At 41.3% G+C, this 25,207-nt stretch overlaps 1 protein-coding gene across 9 annotated transcripts in view; it reads right to left on the minus strand.

Annotated features, from left to right (window-relative positions):
• The window catches only part of MTCL1 (microtubule crosslinking factor 1), a 115,617-nt gene that overhangs the window by 19,262 nt on the left and 71,148 nt on the right, over window positions 1-25,207 (minus strand). For 5 of the 9 annotated variants that reach the window (XM_052786899.1, XM_052786901.1, XM_052786898.1 and 2 more), the window contains 4 exons: window positions 18,978-19,070; window positions 15,908-16,138; window positions 14,073-14,261; window positions 5,969-6,136 (listed from right to left, as the gene is read on the minus strand). In XM_052786899.1, the coding sequence (XP_052642859.1) occupies window positions 5,969-6,136; window positions 14,073-14,261; window positions 15,908-16,138; window positions 18,978-19,070 (681 nt within the window). The remainder of the gene's footprint in view (window positions 1-5,968; window positions 6,137-14,072; window positions 14,262-15,907; window positions 16,139-18,977; window positions 19,071-25,207) is intronic. The other 4 variants (XM_052786903.1, XM_052786905.1, XM_052786900.1 and 1 more) reach the window with 1 other exon arrangement.

Raw genomic sequence — 25,207 nt, forward strand, 5'->3', positions numbered from 1 at the left:
TTTATGCTCTCACTCAGTGCATCCAAAACCTAGAGAGAGTGCATTCATCTTCTGAAGAGACTTTTCCCAGAACAACCCTCAGCAATGGTCTTATTGTAGAGCGCCTCACACCTTCCAACAAAGGAGGGTGTTAGCAGCAGAAGGAGATGTACCAAGATCATCCCCCCATCTCTGCAGGTTCTGGTGTCTGAACTGATTTCTAGGGCAGTTAGGTGATGCTGCCTTCCCTCCCTTCTTCTTCACTCATGCTCAGGCATCAGCTCAATCAGATCAGAAGAGCTGGCTGAAGGTAATAGATTCATAGGAAAATGCAGGCTCCATGGGGTGTCAGGAGGTCTCTAGTCCAACCCCCTGTTTCCAGCAGGGTTGGCTCTGAGATCAGATCGGTTGTGCAGGACTTTGTTCAGTTGGATCCCGACAAACCTCCAAGGGCAGGGATGGCCCAACCTGGGCCACTGCTGGAATGTTGTTAGAGTGAAAAAAATGCTCAATGGTTTTATGTAAGTTCAAGCGAGCAAAGAATTTATCCCTGAAGCCTGACCTTTTGTTGACAACTCAGTAGATGTGTGAGTGACTCAGAATGGGATACATCTCTGTCCCCTGGCTCTGCAGGGGAACTGAAGTGAAAAGCAGCGAAAACTCATTTCTACTTCTGTTAAGTTAAAGTTGTCCTCAAAAAGGAGAGACAGCAGGTCTGCTGGGAAACATGCTCCTTTAGCAAGAGAGGAGGACACCCTCACCTTGTCCTTTGTGGAAAACAAGCCCAAACTTTCTGAGCAAAGGGAAGTTCAGACTGGATTCAGGAGTAAAGCTTACTAGTCTCTGGAACAGCCTCTCCAAATAAATGGCCGAGAGGTCATTGCTTGAGTCATTTAAAATTGTACTGAGCTGCAAGGAACATCCTGTTACAGCCACTTGCATTGACAGGGAAATCTTAAAACACCTGCATCCTCTACCACTAATATCCAAAGTCCAGTTGTTTCAAATGACCAAACAAACAACCGACCAACCAACCAAAAAAATCAATTATAAAAAAGCAGCATCCTGTTTTAACAAAGTCCACATGACACTATCTTTCTCACACTTATCCTATTTGTGCAGTGCAAATTTGTGGGACCCGCAATGATGTCTGAGGGGCTGTTCTGCACACAACTGCATAGCTTGGTGGTGGACTGGAGGTGCCGTGGGGCAGAAATGCAGAACATCGCAGGACAGACACCTTTGTGCTGCAGATCCGTGATGGGAGACACCATTCTGGACAGCGTGGCTCCTCAAGAAGCCAGAAAGCTTTGCTGCCTTCCTGCCCACTACCCCACCATGTTGACTGCCCACATGTTAGTTCAGCAATATATAAAAATATCACTGCTAGTTTCCAAACTCACTGCTAACTTCAGGAGATGGCCTCTTGCCCTTTGCTACATCCTTCCTCTGTCCATCCACAAGTCCCCAGCTCCATTTCATGGTGTTGCAGGAGTCAAAGTTGGTGCTGCATCCAGGGTCAGCAATGTTTGCACCTATTCTTTTAGGTTTGTTTGCTTTAATTTTACTGTTCTGTGCCTCCCACCCTGGATCGCTCTTGCAAGTTCCTGCTGGGTTTACTAAGTAGCTGTGACACTAAATAATCATGAATTTCAGGAGTATCACTGCAGAGCTGAGATCAGTCAAAATCATAAGGGACTAACGAAGTAAACTCTGCACAGTTTCCTTACACCTAAGCCTGACAGAGGGCTATTTAGGACTTATTCTTTGTGATATATGTAAGTCATCTTTCAAGGACCTTTGATGCCACTGCAGACTTCTCATCTTGCAATAGGAGCTCTTAGGGGAGGTTGCTGGAGTGTCTGGGATAAATCCAGCTAGGCTGGAGTGCAGACTCTTACAACTCTGCTGCCTCCTGGGGAATAATGCCACATGCAGCAGTAGCTATGGCTAGCATGCTAAGTTGTGAAGACACACCAATGCCAGCTATAAATTCTTTAGCTGGTATGAAGCATGAAAATGCTAAAAGCAACCTATAAAGCAAACAAATGCTCAGTTGCAATATATACAGTTTATATGATTATCCTATAAAGCAAATTCCTTCTTCCATTTTTTTGAATCTCAAAAAAATAGCAAAATGTTGAACCTCAACAAGACTCACTCTCTCTCTCCCCTTACACCACTGAGTTCTTCACCACCACTGGGCAAATTCTCAGCCTTTCAGTTAGCAAACAAGACAGGCAGTGGTGCCTGCAAAGAGCAAGGAAGCTGAGAGAGGCAGTGGAGAGTAAGAACATGCTCCAGAGGAGTGATATCCCAAGAATGTATGGCTGCCGTTAGAGTGCCATGCCCAAGCTGCCAAAATACAGTAAGTCATCCCATGCCGGATCATGGGGTCACCCAGACCAGAGCCCTGGCTCTTACCTCATTTGAGAAGAATACAAGAAGTCTCTAAATACAAAGATGAGTTCAAAACCAAGGCAAGTATACAGTGATACACCTTCAGAATAATTACCTGGTGTTCAGTGATTTGGGATCTAAAACCTTCTCCAGTCAGAGGCAGTGTCTTCAGATTCAGAAGACAGTTCTTGGTGCCTATGGAAAGCAGAACAATGCTCCTGGCAAGGAGAGAGTCCTTCTGCCTCTGTTTTGACAAAACAGCTCCAATCATGGAGGAAAGGTCCATAGGTGGCTCCTTAGCATGAAAGTCTAGGTGTGACTTTCCCAAACCTGCTAACTGCTAAGGGTGGCGAGATGCCTCTCCATGTGCACCACAGCTTATATTCCCTCCAAGCATCCTGAGGCTGGACCATTTGTCAAAGTCCTAGTGAGGGTCTGTGTCCTTACATGCAAGTTCTCAAAGCATACACAGGGTTTGGCCCCTCATACTAACTCCCTCCTTCTTCCAAACTTTTCTCAGTTCCCAGTTCCTGGAATAGTGGGATTTTTCACTTGCCCAGCTGTAAGCTGAGAATTACTGGGACTCCTTATTGGCTCAACATTATCACAATTTTATCTTAAAAACAATGCCTAAGGATCTTTCTGCCAAATAAGATATACATGCATTTCTGACAGTTGTCCTGATTTTGGCTGGGATAGAGTTAATTTTCTTCCTAGTAGCTGGTATACTGTTATGTTTTGGGTTCAGTATGAGAAGAATGTTGATAACACACTAATGTTTTCAGTTGTTGCTAAGTAGTGTTTAGACTAAGTCAAGAATTTTTCAGCTTCTCATGCCCAGCCAGCAAAAAGGCTGGAGGGGCACAAGAAGTTGGGAGGGGACACAGCCAGGACAGCTGACCCAAACTGGTCAAAGGAATATTCCATACCATGTGACGTCATGCCCAGTATATAAACCGAGGGCAGTTGGCTGGGGCGGGGTGGATTGCTGCTTGGGAACTGACTGGGCATCGGTCAGCGAGTGGTGAGCATTTGCATTGTGCATCAGTTGTTTTGTGTATTCCAAGACTTTTATTATTATTATTATTGTCATTTTATTATTATTATTATTACAATTATTATTTTCTTCCTTTCTGTCCTGTTAAACTGTTCTTATCTCAACCCACAAGTTTTACTTTTTTGTTCCCCGATTCTCTCCCCCATCCCACTGGGCGGGGCGGAAGTGAGTGAGCGGCTGCGTGGTGCTTAGTTGCTGGCTGGGGTTGAACCATGACACAGCCAAGACTTTTATTTTTAATGATATATGCAGTACTAAAAATCCAAAGCAACAGGCAACAGTACATTGTCACCTCTGATATGCAGTGCTTTTGTATCAAAAGAGTTTTCTTTCCTTTTTTTCTTCCTTTCCTATACAGAGAGTTGAAGTATCAAAATGCAAAACCATTGTCAGTAACTATTAATTAGGAGTTGACTCTCTTGAGGAAAATGCTCTTGTTAATTGACCTACTGCTTCACAAAAAAAGTGGAAAACAGCAGCAGTGAAGACAACAGTGGAAACTAGAATGGCCTTGATTATCTGTGGGCTTGACAGGGGGTTGGCAGCTCTATATGAAACCTACAGTGGGAGCGCTGTTCAGCCCACTGCTTCATCACTACCAGTCAAAAAAACAAAATGACATCATGAGGTCCTCGTACCCATACTAACCTGACAGACTTGGCTATTTAGTTAAAGCTGCTGTTATGCCACATGTTGGTCACAGAATAGCAACGGATGTTAACAAGACTATATGTAATGCTGGCATTTTACACGTTGTTCACTAGCTCCTCCCATTTTGATCCTGAAATTGAACCTATAGTTAAAACACCCCATATTTTGAATCTTTAACATTAGTTTGAGTTAAATTTATGATTATATTATTTCTATTTCAGGTTTATTATATTATTATTTTTATATTAATTTTTTAATTTCCTCCTTGTAATTGTGAGCACACACACCAGACCTCAGTGGGACACTGAAATTGTTTGCCCTATCCTAATTGACATTCTAATGATTGATGTGCTATCTTTTTGCTACTGCATTAGGGACCTGTTTTTAGTGTGAAATAGAAATGTTGTGGGGAATTGGCTAAGGAAGACAGTTTTACATCTTAAATATTGACCAGTTTCATTCTTTTCATTTGCTTGAAAAAATGTTAAAAGTAACACTCATGGATCAGTAATTACTATATGTTATACATTATTACCAGTGGAGCAATGGAGGTAGGAAAGAACCTGATAAGATTTGCCCTAGAAGGAAGGGGGCAAATCTTTCTTCTCCCTGCACAGGAGTGGCAGCACCGTCCTGATGCCAAACAGCAGCCAAAGCGGCAGCCTGGGAGTTTATTGCCCACACGAAAGCAAAGCATGCAAGCTCTAAATTGGCAATTTGTTGTCAGACTAACTTTCTCTAAGTTTTGTTCTTTGTTGCCATCTCGAGTTTAAGGTAAATATGTCACTGAGGTTTTATTTTGGGAGGAGCAAAAATGGGAACTGATTTTGTTTCCTTTTTCAAGTGATCGGTTGTCTGGAAATGTGTGTGCACTAAGAAGCAGCTGAACTGAGAATCTGAATCTGTTGAGAGAAAACTGATAAATGAAAGCTTCTTCCTTCATTCTGGGAAAGCAGCCTACAGTATCTGGGCAGGAGAAGCAGCACTCGCATCTCAGCTCTGCACATCAGAGTGAGTCTCCGATCTTCAGTAAATCCTCCTAAATGTACCACCCTCCCGGCAGTGAGTATTTTTATTATATTTGTCTTCTACAAAGAAGCTCTACAATTACAAATCCTTTTCTTAAGACCTGAACGTACTAATTCTCCCACTCCTCCCCTCTTCAATGCGGAAAATTAGAGCTTTCATGCCATCAGCTTTGGAAATGAATCCTTGTGGGTTTTTCGCCGATTTGTTTTCATATTGCTTCAGAAACAGTACATCTTCTGTGAACAGCCGTACATGACACTGAAGCACCTGGCACCAGATTTTATATACATACTTCTAACAGTATCCCATGGCAGGTAGCTAGAGCTCTCTCTTCAGTGGGGTACCAGCCATCACTAACCAGTAGCTTTGAATAGCTGGTTTAATATTAACATATTGATCTATCACTTCAGTATTATTAAATCACTCTTTTCTCTCCTATGCATCAAATACCACAGTTGTTACGTGCCAAGGCACAGAGACGAGCTAATTGTGAGCATGCCAACATCAAGACATTTTTCTCTCCTATAAATGCCAATAAATACAGACTCCTGCATGTCTCATTACTGCAGCTGATACATTACCAGCCAACTCTTCTAAGAAAATACAGCAAGATGAGGTTCAGTTCCTTTGTCCTCGCCTACGTTACAGAGTACCTACTACACGAGCACTTGTACTGGGACAACTGGAATCCAAGAGGCAAATCAAAGGCAAAGCTTTGCTCAGGCTTCAGGGGGGCTTTCAGGCACAAGGGTAAAATTAATAAATATAGTCCCTTTCCTGGCTGTCACAGATTTCCCATTTCATTAAGCACCTCAGCCATTCTTTACCAGTGTTGGAAGCAGGGGATGTTACCTGTTCAAGGTGACACTTCAGTTCAGTCATTTCCACCTCCCAGGCTGCTTTGTCCAGGGCGTACTGCTGCTGCAGCCCCTGGCGCTCACGTTCCTCATCCCGCAGCTCCGTGCGGAAGTCATCCAGCAAACCCTTCAGAGCGTTCAGGAGCTTCCGATTTTCACTTGCCTGACACAACAAAGCAAATGACATGCTGTCATTGGATGGCTTTAGCCTCCAGTTTCATTTTTAGGAGAAAAAATGTCTGCATGTCCACTGCATGGAAAACAAAGTGCCTGCACTAACTTTTGCATGAGAAAACTAAGAATAGCAATGCCTTCTCTGTCTACAGGCTGCCCAGGGAAGTGGTTGAGTCACTATGCCTGGAGGTATTTAAAAGATGTGTAGACATGGCGCTTGAAGACATGGTTTAGTGGTGGACTTGGCAGTGTTAGGTTTACTGTTGGACTCAATGATCTTAAGGGTCTTTTCCAACCTGATTCTATGATTCTGTAATTCTATGATTCTACTTATTGTTAGCCCTACTCCTGAAGCACCCATGAAAGCCAAAGATACTTCAGTCACCCTGAAAAAGGCACTAAGCATCTTTCTGGATTGACGACATCTGTAATAACTTCTTTTTTAATATTGTAAACCAAAGCTAGAGTATCATTCCTGAGGTTTGTTGGGTAGCTGGCTGTCTCATACATACATTCACTGCTCAGCATCAAACCTCAAATATTTGTAAACTACATATAAAGAAAAGGGATTACTTTTCAATGCTTTTGTATTATCAGAAAAAATTACTTTGGAAAAAATAGTGAGGTTTTGAGCTGAGTATCTCTGCTAAGGTGTTTCACTAGTCCGTACTTCACATTTCTGCTCAGTCCCAGGCAGCTGCACACAGGTTAGCTTTGCAGCAGCATCCTGTTTGGTACCAATGGCATGAATGCCAGGTAGACCACTTTCCCTCTTGAAGATGGGATCAAAGAGCAAATCCCCATCCATGTCTTGTTGAGAATGTCGTGGTCATACTGAAAATGTTGTCTGTGCTCTTATGCTAGCCAGGAGCCAAGAATGGAGTTAAATTGAAAGTCTAGCCCAGAGCTGACATCTGGTCTTGGCAAGTACTGAAAGATAGCATGTATACTTATTCAAATATCTAATATTTTTTTTCTTCATTTTGGCATTAACTTTCTGCACTTTCCGCACATCTGGAGACTTGCAAAACCTGTCATTTTTATGTTAAATATTGTAAAACATTTTTTTAAAGATTTATTCTTTATCAGTAAAATGAAAGGTATCCCGCCGTTTTTTACAGTCATTGAATTAGAAAACAGAAATGTGTAACATGATTTATTTATCCAAAATTTAAATAAAATATTCCCAATGAGCCTCTCAAAGATCAGGAAGTAGCCAGAGATTGTATTTGACAAGTTATTCTGAATAGAAAAGACTTTAAAGAAAATTATACTTGATTAGCAGACACAGCATGAGCAGAAAAATGGGAAAGCTTACTCAACAAATTCAGCATTTAATCACCTGGTTCTCATAAATGCGTTGACTTCCTTGGGAAGGCCTAACCAAAATTAGCTGTCTTGATTCTTGCATGATAGTCTAATTGATTTTATTTTTTATTTATTTTCCCAAGTGGAAGCTTCCTGCAATTCCTCTTATGTGGTATTTCATGAAATACCTATACGGGGACTTCTTTGTAGACAAGTCAAGTAAACAGATGTATGAAAAAATCTAAATAATTTTCATGTGGTTTTTTTCAGTGGCAATACAGAGAAAATTTTATGCAGACAGTTAAGCTGATTTCAAACACTCATCAGATTTTTGGCATCACTGAACCCACCTCACCCACTTTTGTAATCACTAATCAGACATACCACGGTGCCTTTTTTCTTTAAAAAACAAACAAATGTGGTCTACTTTTTCCAAGTCATTTGATTCATCAGCAAAAATATGCTAGATGCAGGGAAATATCTGCAGGTGCTCGCTGACTGACCTATAATCTGTCTGGGCTAATGAAATGTGATGGTGTACAACACGGGGTTTTATAAGAAACGCACCCACAGAAGCAGAATTAATTCCATTAACATTCAATGCCAATTAGCAGTTTCCTACTATACAGCAGCAGTCTCCATCATGCATATGAGATCACCTACTTTTCAATATGTAATGAGATTTTATGTTTCCACCATGAATTTTTGTTCTGATATCCAATTAAGGCTAAATTCTCCAAACATCTCAAGCCCCTTGTGTACTAATCAGAATAAGAGCTCTTTTGAAGATTTGTCCTTAATGTCACAACAGGAGCTGCTGGGTATTGACTGCATCAAAATCTGGCCTCATCCTCTTTGAAAACCCTGACCCCAAATGTCTATGAAGTGCTTTCATCCAAGAGCCATGTTCTGTGTTTTCTGGTACGCTGCATAAACCTTTATCTGGCAAAGTACTCTAAAGGCTTCATGAGGGAAATGAGGCAGAAGAAAAAATAAACCCAAATAACACTAAAGCAAGCTACATCCCTCCTTCCTGTGCATACATTTGATAGCTTCAGTCCTGTAAAACTAGGTTTGCAAAGAAAGAAGTGATGGACTAGTACAGAGAGGAGTCAAAAGAGCCTCATCGCAGGTTTATAGCCTACTGGGATGAGGGTATGTCTTACATCAATGTTGCTGTTATGAGACAAGTACCCCAGGTGCCCCCTGGGTTTGATGGGATTTTAATTAACTTGCCAATATAAATCCAATTTTGTTTACATACTTTCAATTCCTGCAGTGAAGTCTCTTTTGCAAGACTTTGTATTTACAGTCTGAAGTTGGAGAGGTCTGTGTGATTATTTTTTCTGTTTTGCCAAACTGGAATGTTTTTGGAGAACTGACAAAGTACTTTTGAGACAATGTGCTCTGAAATACAGCATTTACATCTAGACATGTTTTAGATTTCTGTTGGTAAAACTACCAAACAACTTCTGCGTAAGAATAAGTCCCATAGATACATAACAAGGATTGTTATGGTCTTCTCCTTCCTCCCAGGGATGTTGTACAGGCAGAAGAAACGGGGCATGGCTGTTATTTCCTGGACAGTCTCCCATGCAAGGAGCTGGCTCTTTAGTACCTTACCAGTTACCGAAATTTAGAGCATGGAGGAATCTGACGGATTCACAACTGATCTAAGAGAATTACAAAAGCAGTTTAAAGTCTTGTTGCATCCAAAGCTCAGGATTTATAGGTAAAGGAAACAACAGCTGACAGTAAGTAAAAACTTAATGTAGTAAAACTCTACTTAATTCCATGTCTTTGGAGTCAACCCCAGAGATGGGAGCCTCCAGCTCTAGAAAAGTTTGGGACCAGAGCAGTTGTTTGAAGCTTGGTTCTGCTTTTAATCACAATTCTTTTTTCTCTGAGAATTTCACTTAAGAATTTAGTCACAGTCTGATATTACAAGCAGGTTAGTAGAGCAGTCAATTAAAACACAAGGTCAGGAGCCTAAACACTGAACGAGAACTATGCATTTTCTCTGTCTAATCACAGATCTAGGCAAAAGTGAAGCAGGATCTTGGTGCAAATCATTTTAGCATATTTAGGTCTTAATCACTATTCCTTTGGGCTTTTCACTTAGGTAAGATTTGAAAACAAAAATTGTATGAGCAAAAACCAACTAAGTGGGGATTTTCTTGACTCCCACCCAGCAACACCATTGACTGTATTGGTTTTTAATGTTTTTTCCATTGGACCACAGATGTGTAAACTCTTTTCGTACTCCCCTAATCTTACACCATCCAACAGGCATCTCACCCTTTCTACTCAACTGAACCAAAGCTCTTCCTTTTTCCACAGGCTGTTCACCCTGATCTCTTACTACACACACAGAAATGCTGACTTACAGCAAGCCCTCCTCTACTGTGCTGCCAGCCTGACTTGCCTGCTTATCTCCTGCCTATGACTAGACTTCACGCTTGGCTCTTGAGCCTTGTCAGTTCCTTGCCCGACCCCTTCTTGGCTACCAGCCAAGGGACAACGCCATGAAGAGAAAGATGAATTAGCCCTTCCCAGAGTCCCCATCTACTCTGCCTCTCATCAGCTAACGTTTTTTTCTCCCCTCTGCTGTGCCTTCATTCATCCACACACTGGCCACATAAAAATCCCAGACAAGTGAGATGTGTACTTTCCACCAAGTCGAGTACCTCAAATCATAGTAATATAAAATTAAAGGCTTCTTGTTAAAATTAAAGCCTCAGGGTTTATAATTTTTCTCAAAACAATTCCATTTTCCAGGCAGGGTGAGAAAGTCAGCAGCAAGAGTGCAGGCTGAAAATACAAGCCATTAAATATTAACATTAAATGTTAAAGATAAATACGGGTTACTCCAAGTTACCATAAGCCCTTTCTTTTTTCTGACCTAGTTATCTCAGCCACTCCTAGACTATTGCAAAATTTCCTTCTTAATGTGAAACAAGTGCTGATGCATTTCATCTTGGAGCTTGCCAGGCAGAACCAGCAACTTAGGGCTCTCCTGGGCAGGTGCAAACCTTGGAGAGTTCCAGCTTCACCACTCACCGCAAACTCCCCATACAAACAGTGCTTTTATCCAGCTGCAGGCTTGAGGAACCTGCAGAAGACCCTGAAAACCCTGGGTGTTTTCCAGTGCAGCCTGACTAGTCAGTGGTATACTGGGAGGTGAGCACTGCTGAGATCCACCCCTTCAGGAAGGACGTGCTCTGGGTCTGCTGATACTCTCAGAGCTTTTAAAGCTGGGACAACACAGGCAAAGTGTTTTCTTGCTCTGTTTTTGTTTAGTTAATGTGAATTAAATGGAGCTGATGTTTATGGGTGAAAGTCTGTAATGCGTGTAGAGCAAGGACCAGGGTCTGTGAGGTTGGTAAGCACAGTGAAGGTCCTGCACGCAGCAGGTTTGCAGACCCAAGCCATCCACCACAGTGAGATGGACAATTCAGGCCCAACTGATACTAAGGTGTGTGCAGGCAGATCAAGGCTCTGGCAGAGCCTCAAGGGTGCAGGAGGTGTGCAGGCAACTAATCTGTCATGGTCCTCCAGAAGACACTTCTGATGCCCTGAATCTATGACAGCATCAGAATTAACCTACACTAGGGCTTCCTATTTCTATGCCAGAGAATAATCACAATCCTTTCTTGCCATTGACAAATACAAGCCTCATAACACTGAAAACACTTTTTACATGGCTGTCAATAAACACAGTGGTTATGAGAAGATTCACTAGTGTGAGCAGGCAAAAAAGTAATAGTGCTTAAAATGAGAAATATTTAGCAAACTCACTCATTCTTGCAGTGTTGAAATAGCACTTTTTTCCTGCTTGGAAGGTGTTATGGATTTGTGCAGCGCGGGTTTTTTTTGGTAGTGGGGGAGGGGGCCACAGGGGTGGCTCCTGTGAGAAGCTGCTAGAAGCTTCCCCGGCTCCAAGTCGGACCCACCGCTGGCCCAGGCCGACCCCATCAGCGACGGTGGTAGCGCCTCTGGGAGAACAGATTTAGGAAGGGGAACCTGCAGTGAGTGGGGGGATTGGAATGTGAGAGGAACCCCTCTGCAGACACCGAGGTCAGTGAGGAGGAAGGAGGGGAGGAGGGGCGCCTGAGGCGGTGGATGCCCCTGCAGCCCGTGGTGAGACAAGACAGCAGGCTGTCCCCCCCCAGCCCATGGAGGGGAGCGGGGGAGCAGAGGCCCCCCAAGATGGCCGTGACTCCATGGGAAAGCCGGTGCTGGAGCAGTCTGTGACTGAAGGGCTGCAGCCCGCGGAAAGGACCCACGCCAGGGAAGTTCGGGAAGAACTGAAACCCACGGAAAGGACCCATGCCAGGGAAGTTCATGGAGGACTGTCTCCCGTGGGAGGGACCCCCCGGTGGAGCAGGGGCCGAGTGCGGAGTCCTCCTCCCCCTGAGGAGGAAGGAGCGGCAGAGACCAGGTGTGGCGAGCTGACCCCAACCCCCATCCCCTGTTCCCCTGCGCTGCCGGGGGGAGGAGGTGGAGAGAACCGGGAGTGGGCTTGAGGTGGGAAGGAGGGAGGGCTGGGGGGAAGGTGTTCTGAGGTTTGGTTTTACTTCTCAGTGTCCTTGTTTTGTTTTGATTGGTAGCCAATGAAATTGATTTTGTTTCTTCCCCAAGTTGAGCCTGTCTTTTGCCCGTGACCATCAGTGGTGAGTGATCCCTCCCTGTCCTTAATCTCGACCCACGAGCCTGCCTTTATATTTTCTCCTCATCCCACTGGGGCCTGATGTGGGCGGAGGGCGGGGGGAGTGAGCGAGCAAGCGTCTGCGTGGTGCTTTGTTACCGGCTGGGCTGAAACCACGACAGAAGGCAAGAAACCTATTATACCTTCACAAGTCCATTTGGATATCATGCACTATTCACTATCAAGAGAGGTACTGAGACATGGTCTGTTCCTATAGATCATTTCTTTAAGCAAGATTAGCTGGAACTGCTGCATTAGAATATCATGCAATGTATACAAAAATTAATTATAAGCAATCCTACTTCCCATTGCTGCCACCTAAATTGAGATTAATGCCTAAGCAATGATTATTTCAAAGAGGACATAATTTATTTGAATGTTCTTGGTCATTTTAAGAGCTCTATATGGAAAGTTAGTACATGACAGAGTTTGTACTGAGAAAGTATGTTGGTTTATATTTATTTTACTCATTCTAGATTAAATCAGTCTACAGATGGAATGCAGTTAAATCACATGCTCAGGAGCATCTCTTTCATGGTCTTCTTCAGTCTCTACCAGAGAATAGCTTGCTGAGAGGATAACAGTGATGGGTCTGGGTGACTGGCAAGGTAGAACCTTTCCAAATGCCAAACGAATCAAATGAATACTACTTTGCTAGCACACTTCACAGAAAATAATAGCTAAAGAATGGAGTTGTCAGCTAGCACTATGAAAAAGGGAAGCAAAAGAGTATATAAAGCAGAATATGAAGTAGCATAAAGACCACAGATCTCTTCTATTTTTATTCAAACAGAAATTCTAACTGAAGTTACACCTTGAACTAGAGAAGTAGGTTGCAAGACAGTCTGTGCATCTCTCAGCAGCAGCCTAACCTTATTATAGGACAGAGACTTACTGTTGCCTGCTGCATATCTATTAGACCATATAGATAATAAGCAAGCAGGTTGTACATAGTCATAATAGTCTGGGGAATTCAAGGTGAAGAACTGAAATGCAAACACACACAATCCCCAGATCCTCCAGCAAGTCCAGCAAAGTAATGCGGTCATGGAGAGTACATATTTGTCTGAGACTCTCGCAGTGGAGTGGGCTCCCAAGTTAAGGGCCCAGACAGAGATGGGGCATAAGGCATAAAGCTTCAAGACCTTTTCCACTGAGTTTGTGTTTTACACAGAATTCTTGCTCCATTCTACTTATGATTGCAAACAATTCCATGTAACAGGATGCTCTCATCTGAATGTTTTCCATTTTAAAAATATAAGAAGATGCTCCTGAAGAACTGTTGGAAGCCTTAAGTCTGTCCCCTTTGAATGTTTGCTATTATTATCATTAAGACTGCTGGTATTTCAAATGCACAAAGGAAAAAGCTAGGATATATGGCAGTGCTCTGACACACAGGCAGGGCACAGGAGATGTCAGGGAAAAGTTAGCACGATTTGCTTTTAGGCATTTAAAAACAAGCCCAGTGACAGGAAGGAACTTTTGCATTGTTTTCCCATCATCTCTAAGGGAAACATTAAATACATGTGCTAGTTTCTTAAATTATTTAAAGGGAATAAAATCACCTCTTCTTGCTAAAAGCTTGACAGTAGAGTACAATAGATGTGCTCAGACAAGAGGAGCATGTCAATTCTGCAAACCGTCACATCCTGATAGATGTTTCTGGGCAAACAGCCACAAGAGGAAATAGGGTTTTTCACTGATAGCATCTGCTAACAGGACAACAGTAATCATGTGTCTCCTGATTAAATATAAATATAATGGATGAAATCCACTGTAATTGCTGTGTAGCTAGAAGTATTTGTACAAGTATGATTCTAGGTGATTTAACACAGCAGCAGAAGAAAATGAACTCCCTTGGAAAATCCAGTTTCCATTCCCAGGGCACGATATAGAAATGGTATAGTACCTGCTTCTGCTGCTGCAGTAATTCTGCAGTCTGCAGCTGTGGTCCATGATCAGTGCTCTCTGTGGTGGGATGCTGGGAGAAATCTGGCAGTGCAAACACAACATCCTCTTCCTCCTCCTCTCGCTCTGCATCATCCGCCTTCTGCTCAGACTGAATGCCAAAGTTGGGCAGGGCCTCAGAGTGCTCAATCTAAAAGGCAAGAGGTGGGACACATCAACACTCTTTTGCCATTTACCTCAGGGGACAGAAATCTATTGAAGGGCTAAGGGAAGGGACTATCTTCCTCTGCATCCCTGTGGTGGGATATATTAACTTCTGTTCTGTAGGCTGCAGGAAATTATCTTTGGGTGGGCACATGTTGCATATGTGAACACAACACTATGCAGGCCTGCAAAATAGGAGATCTGTGCAGCTGAGAAGATGGGTATAATGTAGCATGCTGGATATAATCCATCACACATCCATGAAAAACTATACAAGACACTGTTGTATTGTCTGATGAAGATATGGAGATCAGGAAGTATTCAAATCTATCACTTTATTCTCTCTAAATAGAATGAATTTCTTTTAGCAAATTTACATGATCCCAATAATGACTGGAGGTGCATTGATTATAAATTAACCAGTCAAAAAATCCAAACAGTGAAAAAATGAAAGCTATTTTGACATTAGAAAACGAGCTAGTTTACATAAAAGCAAATTAGTACTGCTGAAGTAAAGTAGAAGCAAATTATTTCTAAATAGCTACTCATCTCTTGTTTCTGACTCATATTACTACAGCAGATGAAGGTAAAGATGTTCATCTACCCTTTATCTAAGAATACAAAACACTGCAGTATTCAACTTAAGCATACTCCTACCAGACCTGGAAGGTTACCTGTACTGCCAAATGCAGCAAACACTGAAAAACACTAGGCACATAAGTATCAGAAATACTGAGAAAAATTACTTAGTTGCCTTAGCAAATGGCTTCAGAATTGCATGAACCTGAAAAACAAATCTATTATTCTCAAGAATTTTGTATAAAATGTCAGAATGGGTAAACACTTTTTTAAACTTATTTTTTTCTTTAGGTAAGATTTCCAAAGCAAATGGTAATTCTGGATGTGCAACTCAACACAATTTAGCAGCACCTTTCTTCACAGTGCATGTTGGCTGGCAATCACACCCCTGCTGAGATTTGCCAGCTTGGGGATTCCACGTTGTTATGTACTTCTGAAATTCCTGATCTTAATTTAGTTGCTGCTTGGAAAATCACCATGATGACTACTGGCATACTGCTGCTGATGGTGTTAGACGTGTGTATGGAGAAGATGAACAAACAAGAATGATTCACTGTAAGTTTCCACAAGAAGCTGTATAATTCTCCTGCCAACATGAAAACAGAGCTTCCCTCCATCTGTATTGCTGAAGGCTTTGTTAAGGAACACACTGTGCACACGATGAGAAAAATGACAGCACTCAACCCATCTAAACAGATTTGACTCCATCAGCTCGCTAACCTTTTTTTTCTTTCCAAAAATTATTCAGGAATCCTATCTTTGAGACCTAATTAAATTTTCATTTACTATGAGAGAGTTTTTCAGGACCAGATGTTTGTACTAGTTAAGGGTTTAGATTTAAAGATGGGTGATCTGTAACATATCATGCAGAATATACTTTAGCACAAGCAAACTTATGAAAAGGCTTAATGTTTAATTTGAATCCCCTTTAAATCTATGTATAATTATAAAGTTGCTGATGCCACAACATATTTAAAGTCTACACTTAAAGAAGGGACATCCCAGTACCCCACTGCTTGCAACTTCATTGGGTTAATAAGGTGGGACAGTTACCTCTAATACGTCCTCCCCTTCCTCCTCCATTCGCTTGCCTTGCCTCCAATGTTTCAGCAGCCACTTCAGTTTGACATACAGGAGAAAGGTGTCCTGCTTGAAATGCCTGAGTTCTTGCTGCAGGAGGCTTTTCTCCTGGTTCCAGGTCTTCTCTTCCAGTTTGTTCTGCAAAGTCAGGCTCTGCACTTCCAAGTCTTTCCTCCGCAGGGTCTGCATGTGCTCCTCCTCCAGCTTTAATGGAACAACAGACACCATGTCAATGGGGTGGTGTCCTGGGGCAATCTTCAGGACTTGTACTTTGTTGGGTGAGACAAACTGAAATTTCTAATTTTCATCAGTAGTGACTAGCTATTGAGTTTGGCTCAACGAGTTCCTCAGCAGTTATGACTGTTGAGGAAATTAGAGGACAGTTGCTGATAAGCTTTTTTTAGATAACCATATCCAAATAACCTGCTGTGGAAGTGGACATTTACTTTTAAGATGCACGAGACCTCTGCTGCTGTTTCAATATTTTATACCACTCATATCTTCCTCCCCCTCTTGATTGTATTCCTGCAGTATGTTCCCAGCACAGCCACTACCCCACACTGCTGCACACATCACACCTGCTAAATGCATTTGCAGCCATTCCTACAAGGTGGGACCACAGCTGTCCTTCAGACAACCTGGAATATTATCCTTGCCTCTTCCTTCCCCAGCCACAGACTGATCCGTTCCTCTGTGGCTACATCTCCCTCTGCTTCTGGAAGGGCAACACTTCTGAAGGAACCACATCCAGTATCTCGGATACAACTACTGGTCCCTCATTTCTCACAGTTCATACTCGGAGGCATCTGAATGACTCAAAGTAAACAGCTTCTCATTCCAATACAACTAGATCAGGGACACATGCAGAACTGAAGAGACAGGAATAGGTTGCAACTTGGTATTCAACATGTCTCAGTTTCAGTACTAGAAGCACCAAGAAAAGCTCGTTCTTTGGAGCACATGCATAATTACATCTGTTTCAACACAAGGCCACCTGAAACATTATTCTTTAAACATGACTTCTCCCTCAGTATGTCAAAATCAAACCATGGCATGACCTGTGCCCAATAGCACTTGTACAAGTTAGTTGTACAACATCTCATATTCTGCATGCACGAGATAATGTTTCCACTTCAACCAAGGTGCAGTTCACATTGATCAAAAAAAGACAGATGGAAAATGAGTACAGAGCCACTGCTTACAGATGCCAGTTTCTACTATTTTCCATTTTGCCAAACAACAGCCTCTCCCTTTGTTGACCAGCTCCACAGATGGAATCTATGAAAGCCACAGTACACTAGTGACCACAATGATCTAAACCATAAGAACATACCCTGCAACAAACAACATTCACACAGGAATGAAGAATACTTCAGAGATTCTTCTTCAGTAGCATGGACCCCCTAGCAATTAATACTGATAAGAAATATATCCTTGATTTTCATGGCAACATTCAGATGCTTCTGACATGGGGTACTGGTCCATACTAGATGGTTTACTAAGGACTTTCCTGCCCTTTAAATGATGTCCTCTGTCATAATGCAAATTTTCAGCATCTACGCTATAATGCCCTAAAAAGCTCCTGATTAAATTAAAGTTATTTACAGTAGTTGCTAACTTAGTTGGGTTTAAAATGCAGCTTAAAAGTAGTCTGGGACAAAATTAGTTATAATGACCCAAAAACCATACATGCAACTCCTAATAACATTTCATGGAGATTGTACACTGCTAGCACACATCAATTTGATGTCATTAAACATTGCTAAAAATGAAATAATAAAGAAGGGGTTTTTTTAATTTTAATTTTTATAAGAAGAAACAACTATTGATTTTGTGTTGAAGCAGTTCTTCCACCAGATGAAGTTATGGCTAAATACAGCAAAGATCTGAGTCATTTCCACCAGAAATCCTGGAAGATGATAAAAAAGGAACAATATCAACAGGATGGGATTTAACTTGGAAAAAATGAAGAATCCAGAAGATGCTCTTATTATTCTATTTCTCCTGGCTGTCAACATGAATAGCTAGCTTTGATTTTGCTGTATTTCTCATTGTTTTTACAAGCTTTTATGATCTAAGGCCCCGTGGTCACAAATTCTTGCAGAAGACCCTGGTGGAAGTAGCTTCATAGAGTATTATGCTTTTTTAATGGAAAGCTATTGCAAAAGAAAAGAACTTTGAGGCAGGCATAGCTTCCAAAAAGCTTTCATGGCCAAGGCAACTAGGAAGGAAATCAATTTACTGGTTGCCTCTTCCATGAGAAAGCTCCTATGGAGATCAACTGGAAATTAAAGCTACTTATGTAAAAACAGAGAGATATCACTTGGGCATAATGAGATTAGCTGGCACAAGGAAAAATGCTTTACACTATGCAACAATCATGCTGAATTTAGTCTATGAAGTAAATTTAAAAAGAAAACTTCAGTTAAGAGCCAAACAGCCTGCAAAAATTAGCAACAGATTTTTTTTCGCTCTAGGAGCTAGAGATCACAAAACGATTGACTAATCTATTCCAGCTTTCAAAAGAGCAGTGGGAGCCCATGTAACAAAATATGATTTATTCAGCAGTTATGAATAAGAGGGTTGGAAGCACGGGGTACTGAGAAATACAAAAAAGTCCTGATTCGTGTCTCAGATATGAGTGTGTAACAACTCCGCTGACTTCAGAGAAGTGTTGGATTTTCTTTGGGCTAGGAGGGGTCAGAGTAAGGCATAGAGCCAAACTGTGCTCCCAGAGACACCCTTCCCCAGCTCACAGAGAGCTGAAGGGGCTGATACAATTCCCCATCAGTATTTCATGTCTCTACCTCAACTTCCCCCATGCAGGGGAGGACAAAACTTCTCTCCACCAAGCAGAGAAGCCAGATTCAAAGCAGCAAAATAGGCTTGAGTTTACATTTCCCCAACTTCCAGATTCTTCATTTACTCAGATGAGGTCAAACAGGCACAGCCATCAGGACACAAGTTCCCCTGGTCCTGATAAACAAGGCCCATGCCACATATCATGGTCATGCATCACCCAGCAGGCGGGTTTTGTATTTACCTGGATGATCCTTTCTGTAAACTTTTCTTGCTCCTCTCGGTGAATTCTCGTCTCCTGCTCAAGCTGAGCCTGAAGCTCCTGTATCGATACATTCTGTACAGGTAAAACATGGGAATCCCTGAGCTGATCAGCAGGACAAAGTGATAGGTTTAGCAGAAAACGTGTCTCCGTGGTGTAAAACAAAGGAAAAAAGGAAAGAACTGTGGGACAGACATCTGCACAACTCACGGTTATCAATAGTTAAAGCCAAAGCACAGTGTGCAAATATATAGGAATGCCCTAAATATGTGTGGGAATTTCCTGTGTGGTTTCTTCTGAAAACTAAAGCTGGTATGCTGATGTTACATGTTGGATATTCCCTTCAGGCCCCTGCTCTGGGTTTGCACTTGAGTAGCTGAGACAGCACACCATCAATGACATTTGTCAGATGAGCTCCTACTTACAGGATTACATATTTGGTGGTGTATTTCTTTATGATAATAAAAGCTATAAAATTTTAACATCTCTGCAGAAGATGCATCTAATGCACATATATTGAACCTAATTATTTATTCATTTGCAACACTTCTGATTAGGCAGTTAATGGGATAACATTTATTAAACCACCTAAGCATATAAGGTCCCTTTCTTCAGATACAGGACAGCTCTCTGCACAAGTCGACTTCATTCTGTGATTTCTACTCAAAATAATGACTCCACAAATGTCACGGTGATAAGCTGTGTGAGCCTGATATCTGACCAAAATGCTTAAGTATCTCCCCTTTCAGGTCCAACACTATTTTAATCTTAATAATTTCAATTTTATGTTCTCATTAAGTTTGGCATCGCATCCACTTTACTTCTGAAAGTTACTTAATTCAAAAGAAAAGACCCAAGAAGGCAGAGTCAGATCTCATTATTTATACTATGTTAATTAATCTTGTGGCACTTACATTCCTGATCAGAACTTTCTATGCCCTTCATTTTGTGTGTCTCACATTGGAGCTAAAACTGATTTGTCTGTACAACGATGATGCTCGGCCAGATGCCATCCTCTTCACATGTGTGACCATAGAAAACACTACAGCACCAAACTCCTACTTCCCAGAATAAAGACACATTTAAAGAAGGGATTGCTTCAGGCTTCAAAGCATAATGCCAAATTCTCTGCTGGCCAACGTCCAGTGCACTCCAACCTCGGCAGCTGCAAGGATGTAATGCAGGTCGTGGGACCGCTCTCAGAGGCTGCATTGCCACTTCTCCTCCTACAGCACCCCCGGCACCTGTCTCCTCTCCCCAGGCACTCCTCCCACCTCCTGAGAGCAAAACCAGCTGCGGCAGCCCTTGCTGGGACACTTTTGGTTATTCAAAAAGTATTCGTCACTGGGTCAGACACTCCTCTCCTCCTCCAGGGAAAAAGAAGATAAGGCAGATGGAAGTATCCCATAAACGACCCGCTGGACCATACTCTGCCAAAAAACAACAGTCACCCTACACATACTTTCTAGGTCCTATCAGTTTCTTCTTTACTTGATTCACTTATTGACTCGCACGTGTCTGTTTTGTACCTGAGGAAAAGACACTTCCAGCCCTCTGAAAGGTACACATAAAGTGACCAAGAGAACACTATCTGCGTTCTTGATTTCATCTTATGCCTTAACGTCTCTGCAGACATTTTGTATTGCATAAAGCAAAAATTTGGTCTCACAAATAATTTGGAAAGAACTGCTTGCAATGGGATTTGCCAGTTTTGCACAATCATTTGTAAATCATCAGTTTAATTTTCTCATCCAATAAATGAAAAATTACTTTAATCAGAAATTTCTGCATTCTTTTATTTATTTTATAAGGCTTCTTTAGGAATATGGCAAATAAGAACCAATGTACCTAGTTAATTCAGGTGTAATTTAAAAAAATGTGTGTTCCTTCTTTTTATGAATTCAAAATTGGCCAAAATCATGCAAAGTCAATCTGGTGAAAACAGATACAACATGGCAACGCTCTTCTGTTGGCAATAATCACTTAAGAAAGTCTTATGTGCCTCCAGAAATGGAAACTATGATTCATGTAAAAATACATAGTCAATTTAAAATACATAGGAAACATAACTGATCTTAATATGACTCTCCTTACAGTCATACAACTACCCATTTAAATAATTAGAAATAATATTGGTCTTGGGATTCCTGGAACTGGAAGCTGAATCAGAGCAGCAGGAAGGCAAGGTTTGAATTTTTCACTATTCACTTCACACTTGTGTTTTCCAGTGAACAATGCTTTGCTAAAAGATCATTTCTTCTACTTTAGACTAGTATTAACTGGAATCACATAGTTACGTATATACTGACAGCACCTTATGTATGCAAAATTAGGGCAACAAAATTATAAACTCATGCAATTTTTTTATAAACATGTAGCCCATGCAAAGCCAAGTTTCAGGAAACTTGGGCGCTGGGATTATGTGATAACTGTTGGAATTACTAGGAAGAGATTAAACACAGCATAAAGGCAGATAGACTACTACATGCACACTAGACAGTGCAAATATTTTTTACAATTGCTTTGCCTCTTTAATGATGGTAGATTTTTATAAGCAGCAAAGTAAACGTGTTGAAAAGCAGTTAATGCATGAATGCAGATCTGCACACCTTTTGCCTTCCAGTGCAATCTGAGGACTCTTCATAGTCCATAATTTCATATAATGTCATTTCTACCAGAAACATTGGGATTAGTACTGCTGAAATCAAGGGAGATAAGGCTGCTTAAGTGCCTAATGGGTTGCTGTTAAACATTTGGATCGTGAACAAACAAGGTGTAGAAATGTATCATGTGATATTTGTATATGCAGTTCAGGTACCTAGCATTGCATTGATGGACGTCTATATGTTTATATGTGGATATCAGGCCCCTATCATATAAACAGCAGGGTGTAGCCTGTGGCACAACTGTGGTTTTGTTTTGTTTTGGAAAACAACACTCTACAAAATGGACACAAAAGTTGATAACCTGTTAATTTCCATTCTTTGTCTCCTTTGTTCTCATTAACGAACATGCTACACAAAGAATGGAAAACACCCCAAATGTGACAGCCACCACACAACATATCGACACCACAGAAACAGACACAAACTCACTACAGCAAGACATACAAACACACTATAATGGGAACTACAGGCTAGTGCTACTCCATCACAGAGCTGCAGAAGCAGCTGTACTTCATCCGCAGCTTGACACCAATTGACAATTTCCCATGAATCCCAATTATTGCATTTCCAGATCCACTTCCACTCCCATCCTCTTGGACAGGCAGTGCCAAATCCTTCTACCGAGTCCTTTTCTCTCACCTGTTATCACTCCAGAACAAGCTAATCCACGCTGATGTCTTTACCTCAAGAGGATGTTCAGAGAAAAGTCATCCACACTTTGGGGGCTTCACCACCACTCCCTCATTGCACCAACCCCTTTCTGCCCCTCTCAGTGTGTTGAAGGCTTTTCAGGTTACGTTCTAGCTTATACAATCCCATATTTCTGCCATGACTTGTTTTAACAGTATTGTCATGCACCATGAGGTACGTCTGGGTTTTACTTGTCTGTCTTCTCCATTTTACCATAGCTAATTGCAATCTCAATTTGCCTGGAAACTTAATCAGTTTATATGCAACAACTGTGAACATCAAATTTCATGGAATCTTTCTTTTTAGCCTTTTTTTTCCCAGAAGGGATGGAGCAAAATAAGGCCTGAGGAGGCAGGGTAGAAAGATGCTTTGCAGCATTTGCGTGCAATTCCAGGAAGCCAAAAGATGAACATTTATTCTGCTCACCTAATGCTATGTTATAACACTTTGAAATTTGGACCTTACATTTGACCACGCAGTCTAAAAACTGCTACTTTTTCACACATGACGGCTGACCATTGCATGCATACAATCAACCAGACTGGATAGGAACTTCCAGTGCCTTTTGTATTACCTTTTACATTCAATACACATCTACTGAATTCTCAGAGGCTGCTTCTGAAGATGTACTCTTCTCCTCACCCCTTAAAAATAAATTACATATATTCCATTTGCTAGTGTACAATAGGCAGTTGTGTGATTATTTGTCTGTGCTTATATAGAGAGTCTCTGATTTTGGGAAAATTCAGAACACTTTGCTCCAAGTCTTTAAAAATCCATCTTGTATGGATATTACACAAAGTCTCACTGAGCTCAGTTAGGACTGGGATATCCAGATTTACATCATAAAGGGTCTTTTAAGCCATTATATAGCCAACATTTAAGGAATCTTGCATAGCAAGAAAGAATACAATTCATCAAAGTAAATTATTCTTGCTGGGAAGGAATATGTCAGCACCAGTCTGTCTCTTCTTTCCACAACTTTGCATTGGAGGAATAGTGGACACTACGAGACACAACCTTCTATGTGGTCCTCATTTGTTGGGGTTTTTGCTTGTTGGGGGTTTTTTGTTTTTTTTTTTTTTCAGAAGAAAGAAAAGTCACAATGTATAAAACATCCACTGTTTCCTTTCTGGGAAAACAAAATCTTAAATCGGGGCAAGAGAAAAGGATGTGTAAATTTTCAGCGCATGGCTGGGAGCTGCTGCAAAAGCCACCCACCTGAAAAGCTCTCACATGGAATTATGAAAATTGCAGAGAAGGAGCACAGACACTCCAAAACCAGCTAAAAATATAACATCCAAAATATAGACCAAATTTCTCCTCATATGTCCAAAATGGATCCATACAGAAGTTTTGATTCAAAGCAGGTGGTAAAGTGACTTACCTAACTTGCACATCACTGGATCTGGTTGGTCCACACTTAACCCAGGTATTAACTTAGAGTAATAGAGATGTTTTATGTTTCTTATGGGCATGATAAGTAAGGAAAATGGATAAACAGAAGAATGGCCTAGAAGAAATTATTCTTCAGTGTGAGCTTTTCCTATTTTATTACTAGACCTTGTGGAAGACTTGCTTTTTAAGACATGCTCTCACCTTCTCCAGCCTATCTGCTTTTATTTTAATTCTCTGGTGACAACTTTTTCCTTTTAAGTGAATTCACTTCAGTGGTTCTTTTTCCATAACCTGGGAGTGTCAGAGATTTTGTGGCATTTTTCTACATAGAAACAAATGTGTAAGTCTTTAAAAGCCATGTATAAAAATAATCCAAATCTGAAATGCAAAGATGAGTGCTTTTGCCTTTGGTGATACATACTTACTCAGGTAAGGGCAGAACTGATACCCCCTGAAGGAACAATCAGAGTTAGCAGATACAGCTCTATTTTAGAGCATCAGGTATCAAATACTGCAACAAACTATATTTGATCATTTGAAAGAGTGAAATTTTTCTTCTCCAGAATGTCTTCTTGTTTCTGAATAAACAGGACAAGACTGCTTAAGGAAGCTGCCTTTTGTTTATGGATATTCCATTGGTAAAAAGGGTAAAATTCACCAGATGAACTGGTTCCCATTTGTGGCCATAGTAATCCTTTGATTTGTGCCAGGCGTTTGCTCCGTGAAGCATTGTGTTACCTTTTTTATTTTCTCCATGTCTTTTAGTCAGGGCAATTCTCCCTTGTTCACTAGCTTTTTCTTTGGATGGTAAAGAATTATTTTCCCCCTCCCACCATAACCAGGCTCTGCTAAAATCATGAATAATGGATTGAACATCCACCCCAATGGGCTCCAACCTCCTGCAACAGCATCTGAATGGCTTGTTTCAGCAAGAAAATAAAGCCCTGCTCTTAAGGCAATTTCAAGATACAATTTCCCTCGGACTGTGACTCTAACCCACCTCTTTAACATGCAAATACATTCTAATAATACTGTTGCACTAACAACTGCAGTGCAAAACCCAAACAAAGGCAGATGTTTACAGTTAGGCTACGAGGTAGTTTCAAGCATAAGTCAGTCTGCATTTATTGTATTCAATCAAACAATTAGGCTCCCACAATGCTCATTTTTAAAAATAGAAGAAACAGCTAAATGGAAACTGCTCAGCATTGCTTGGGAAAATTTTCATTTAAAATCCAGCTTGGAAAAAATGAATTTAGAAAAATGGGTTTGCTTGCTTAAAAAGAAAACATTTGCCTCACTGAAATGAAATGTGTTGTTCTCATGCTGAAAGTCCATATGGAGTAAGAAGATCATCAGTCAGTGTTATCCACTGGCCAGTGCATATATTTTCACTTCATAAGCTAAAGCAGATAATGGCTTACGTGTAGCCATCTCTGCTATGGGCATTGAAAGGTT

Source organism: Harpia harpyja, chromosome 5 (genome assembly GCF_026419915.1).
Source record: "Harpia harpyja isolate bHarHar1 chromosome 5, bHarHar1 primary haplotype, whole genome shotgun sequence".
Taxonomy (NCBI): Eukaryota; Metazoa; Chordata; class Aves; order Accipitriformes; family Accipitridae; genus Harpia; species Harpia harpyja.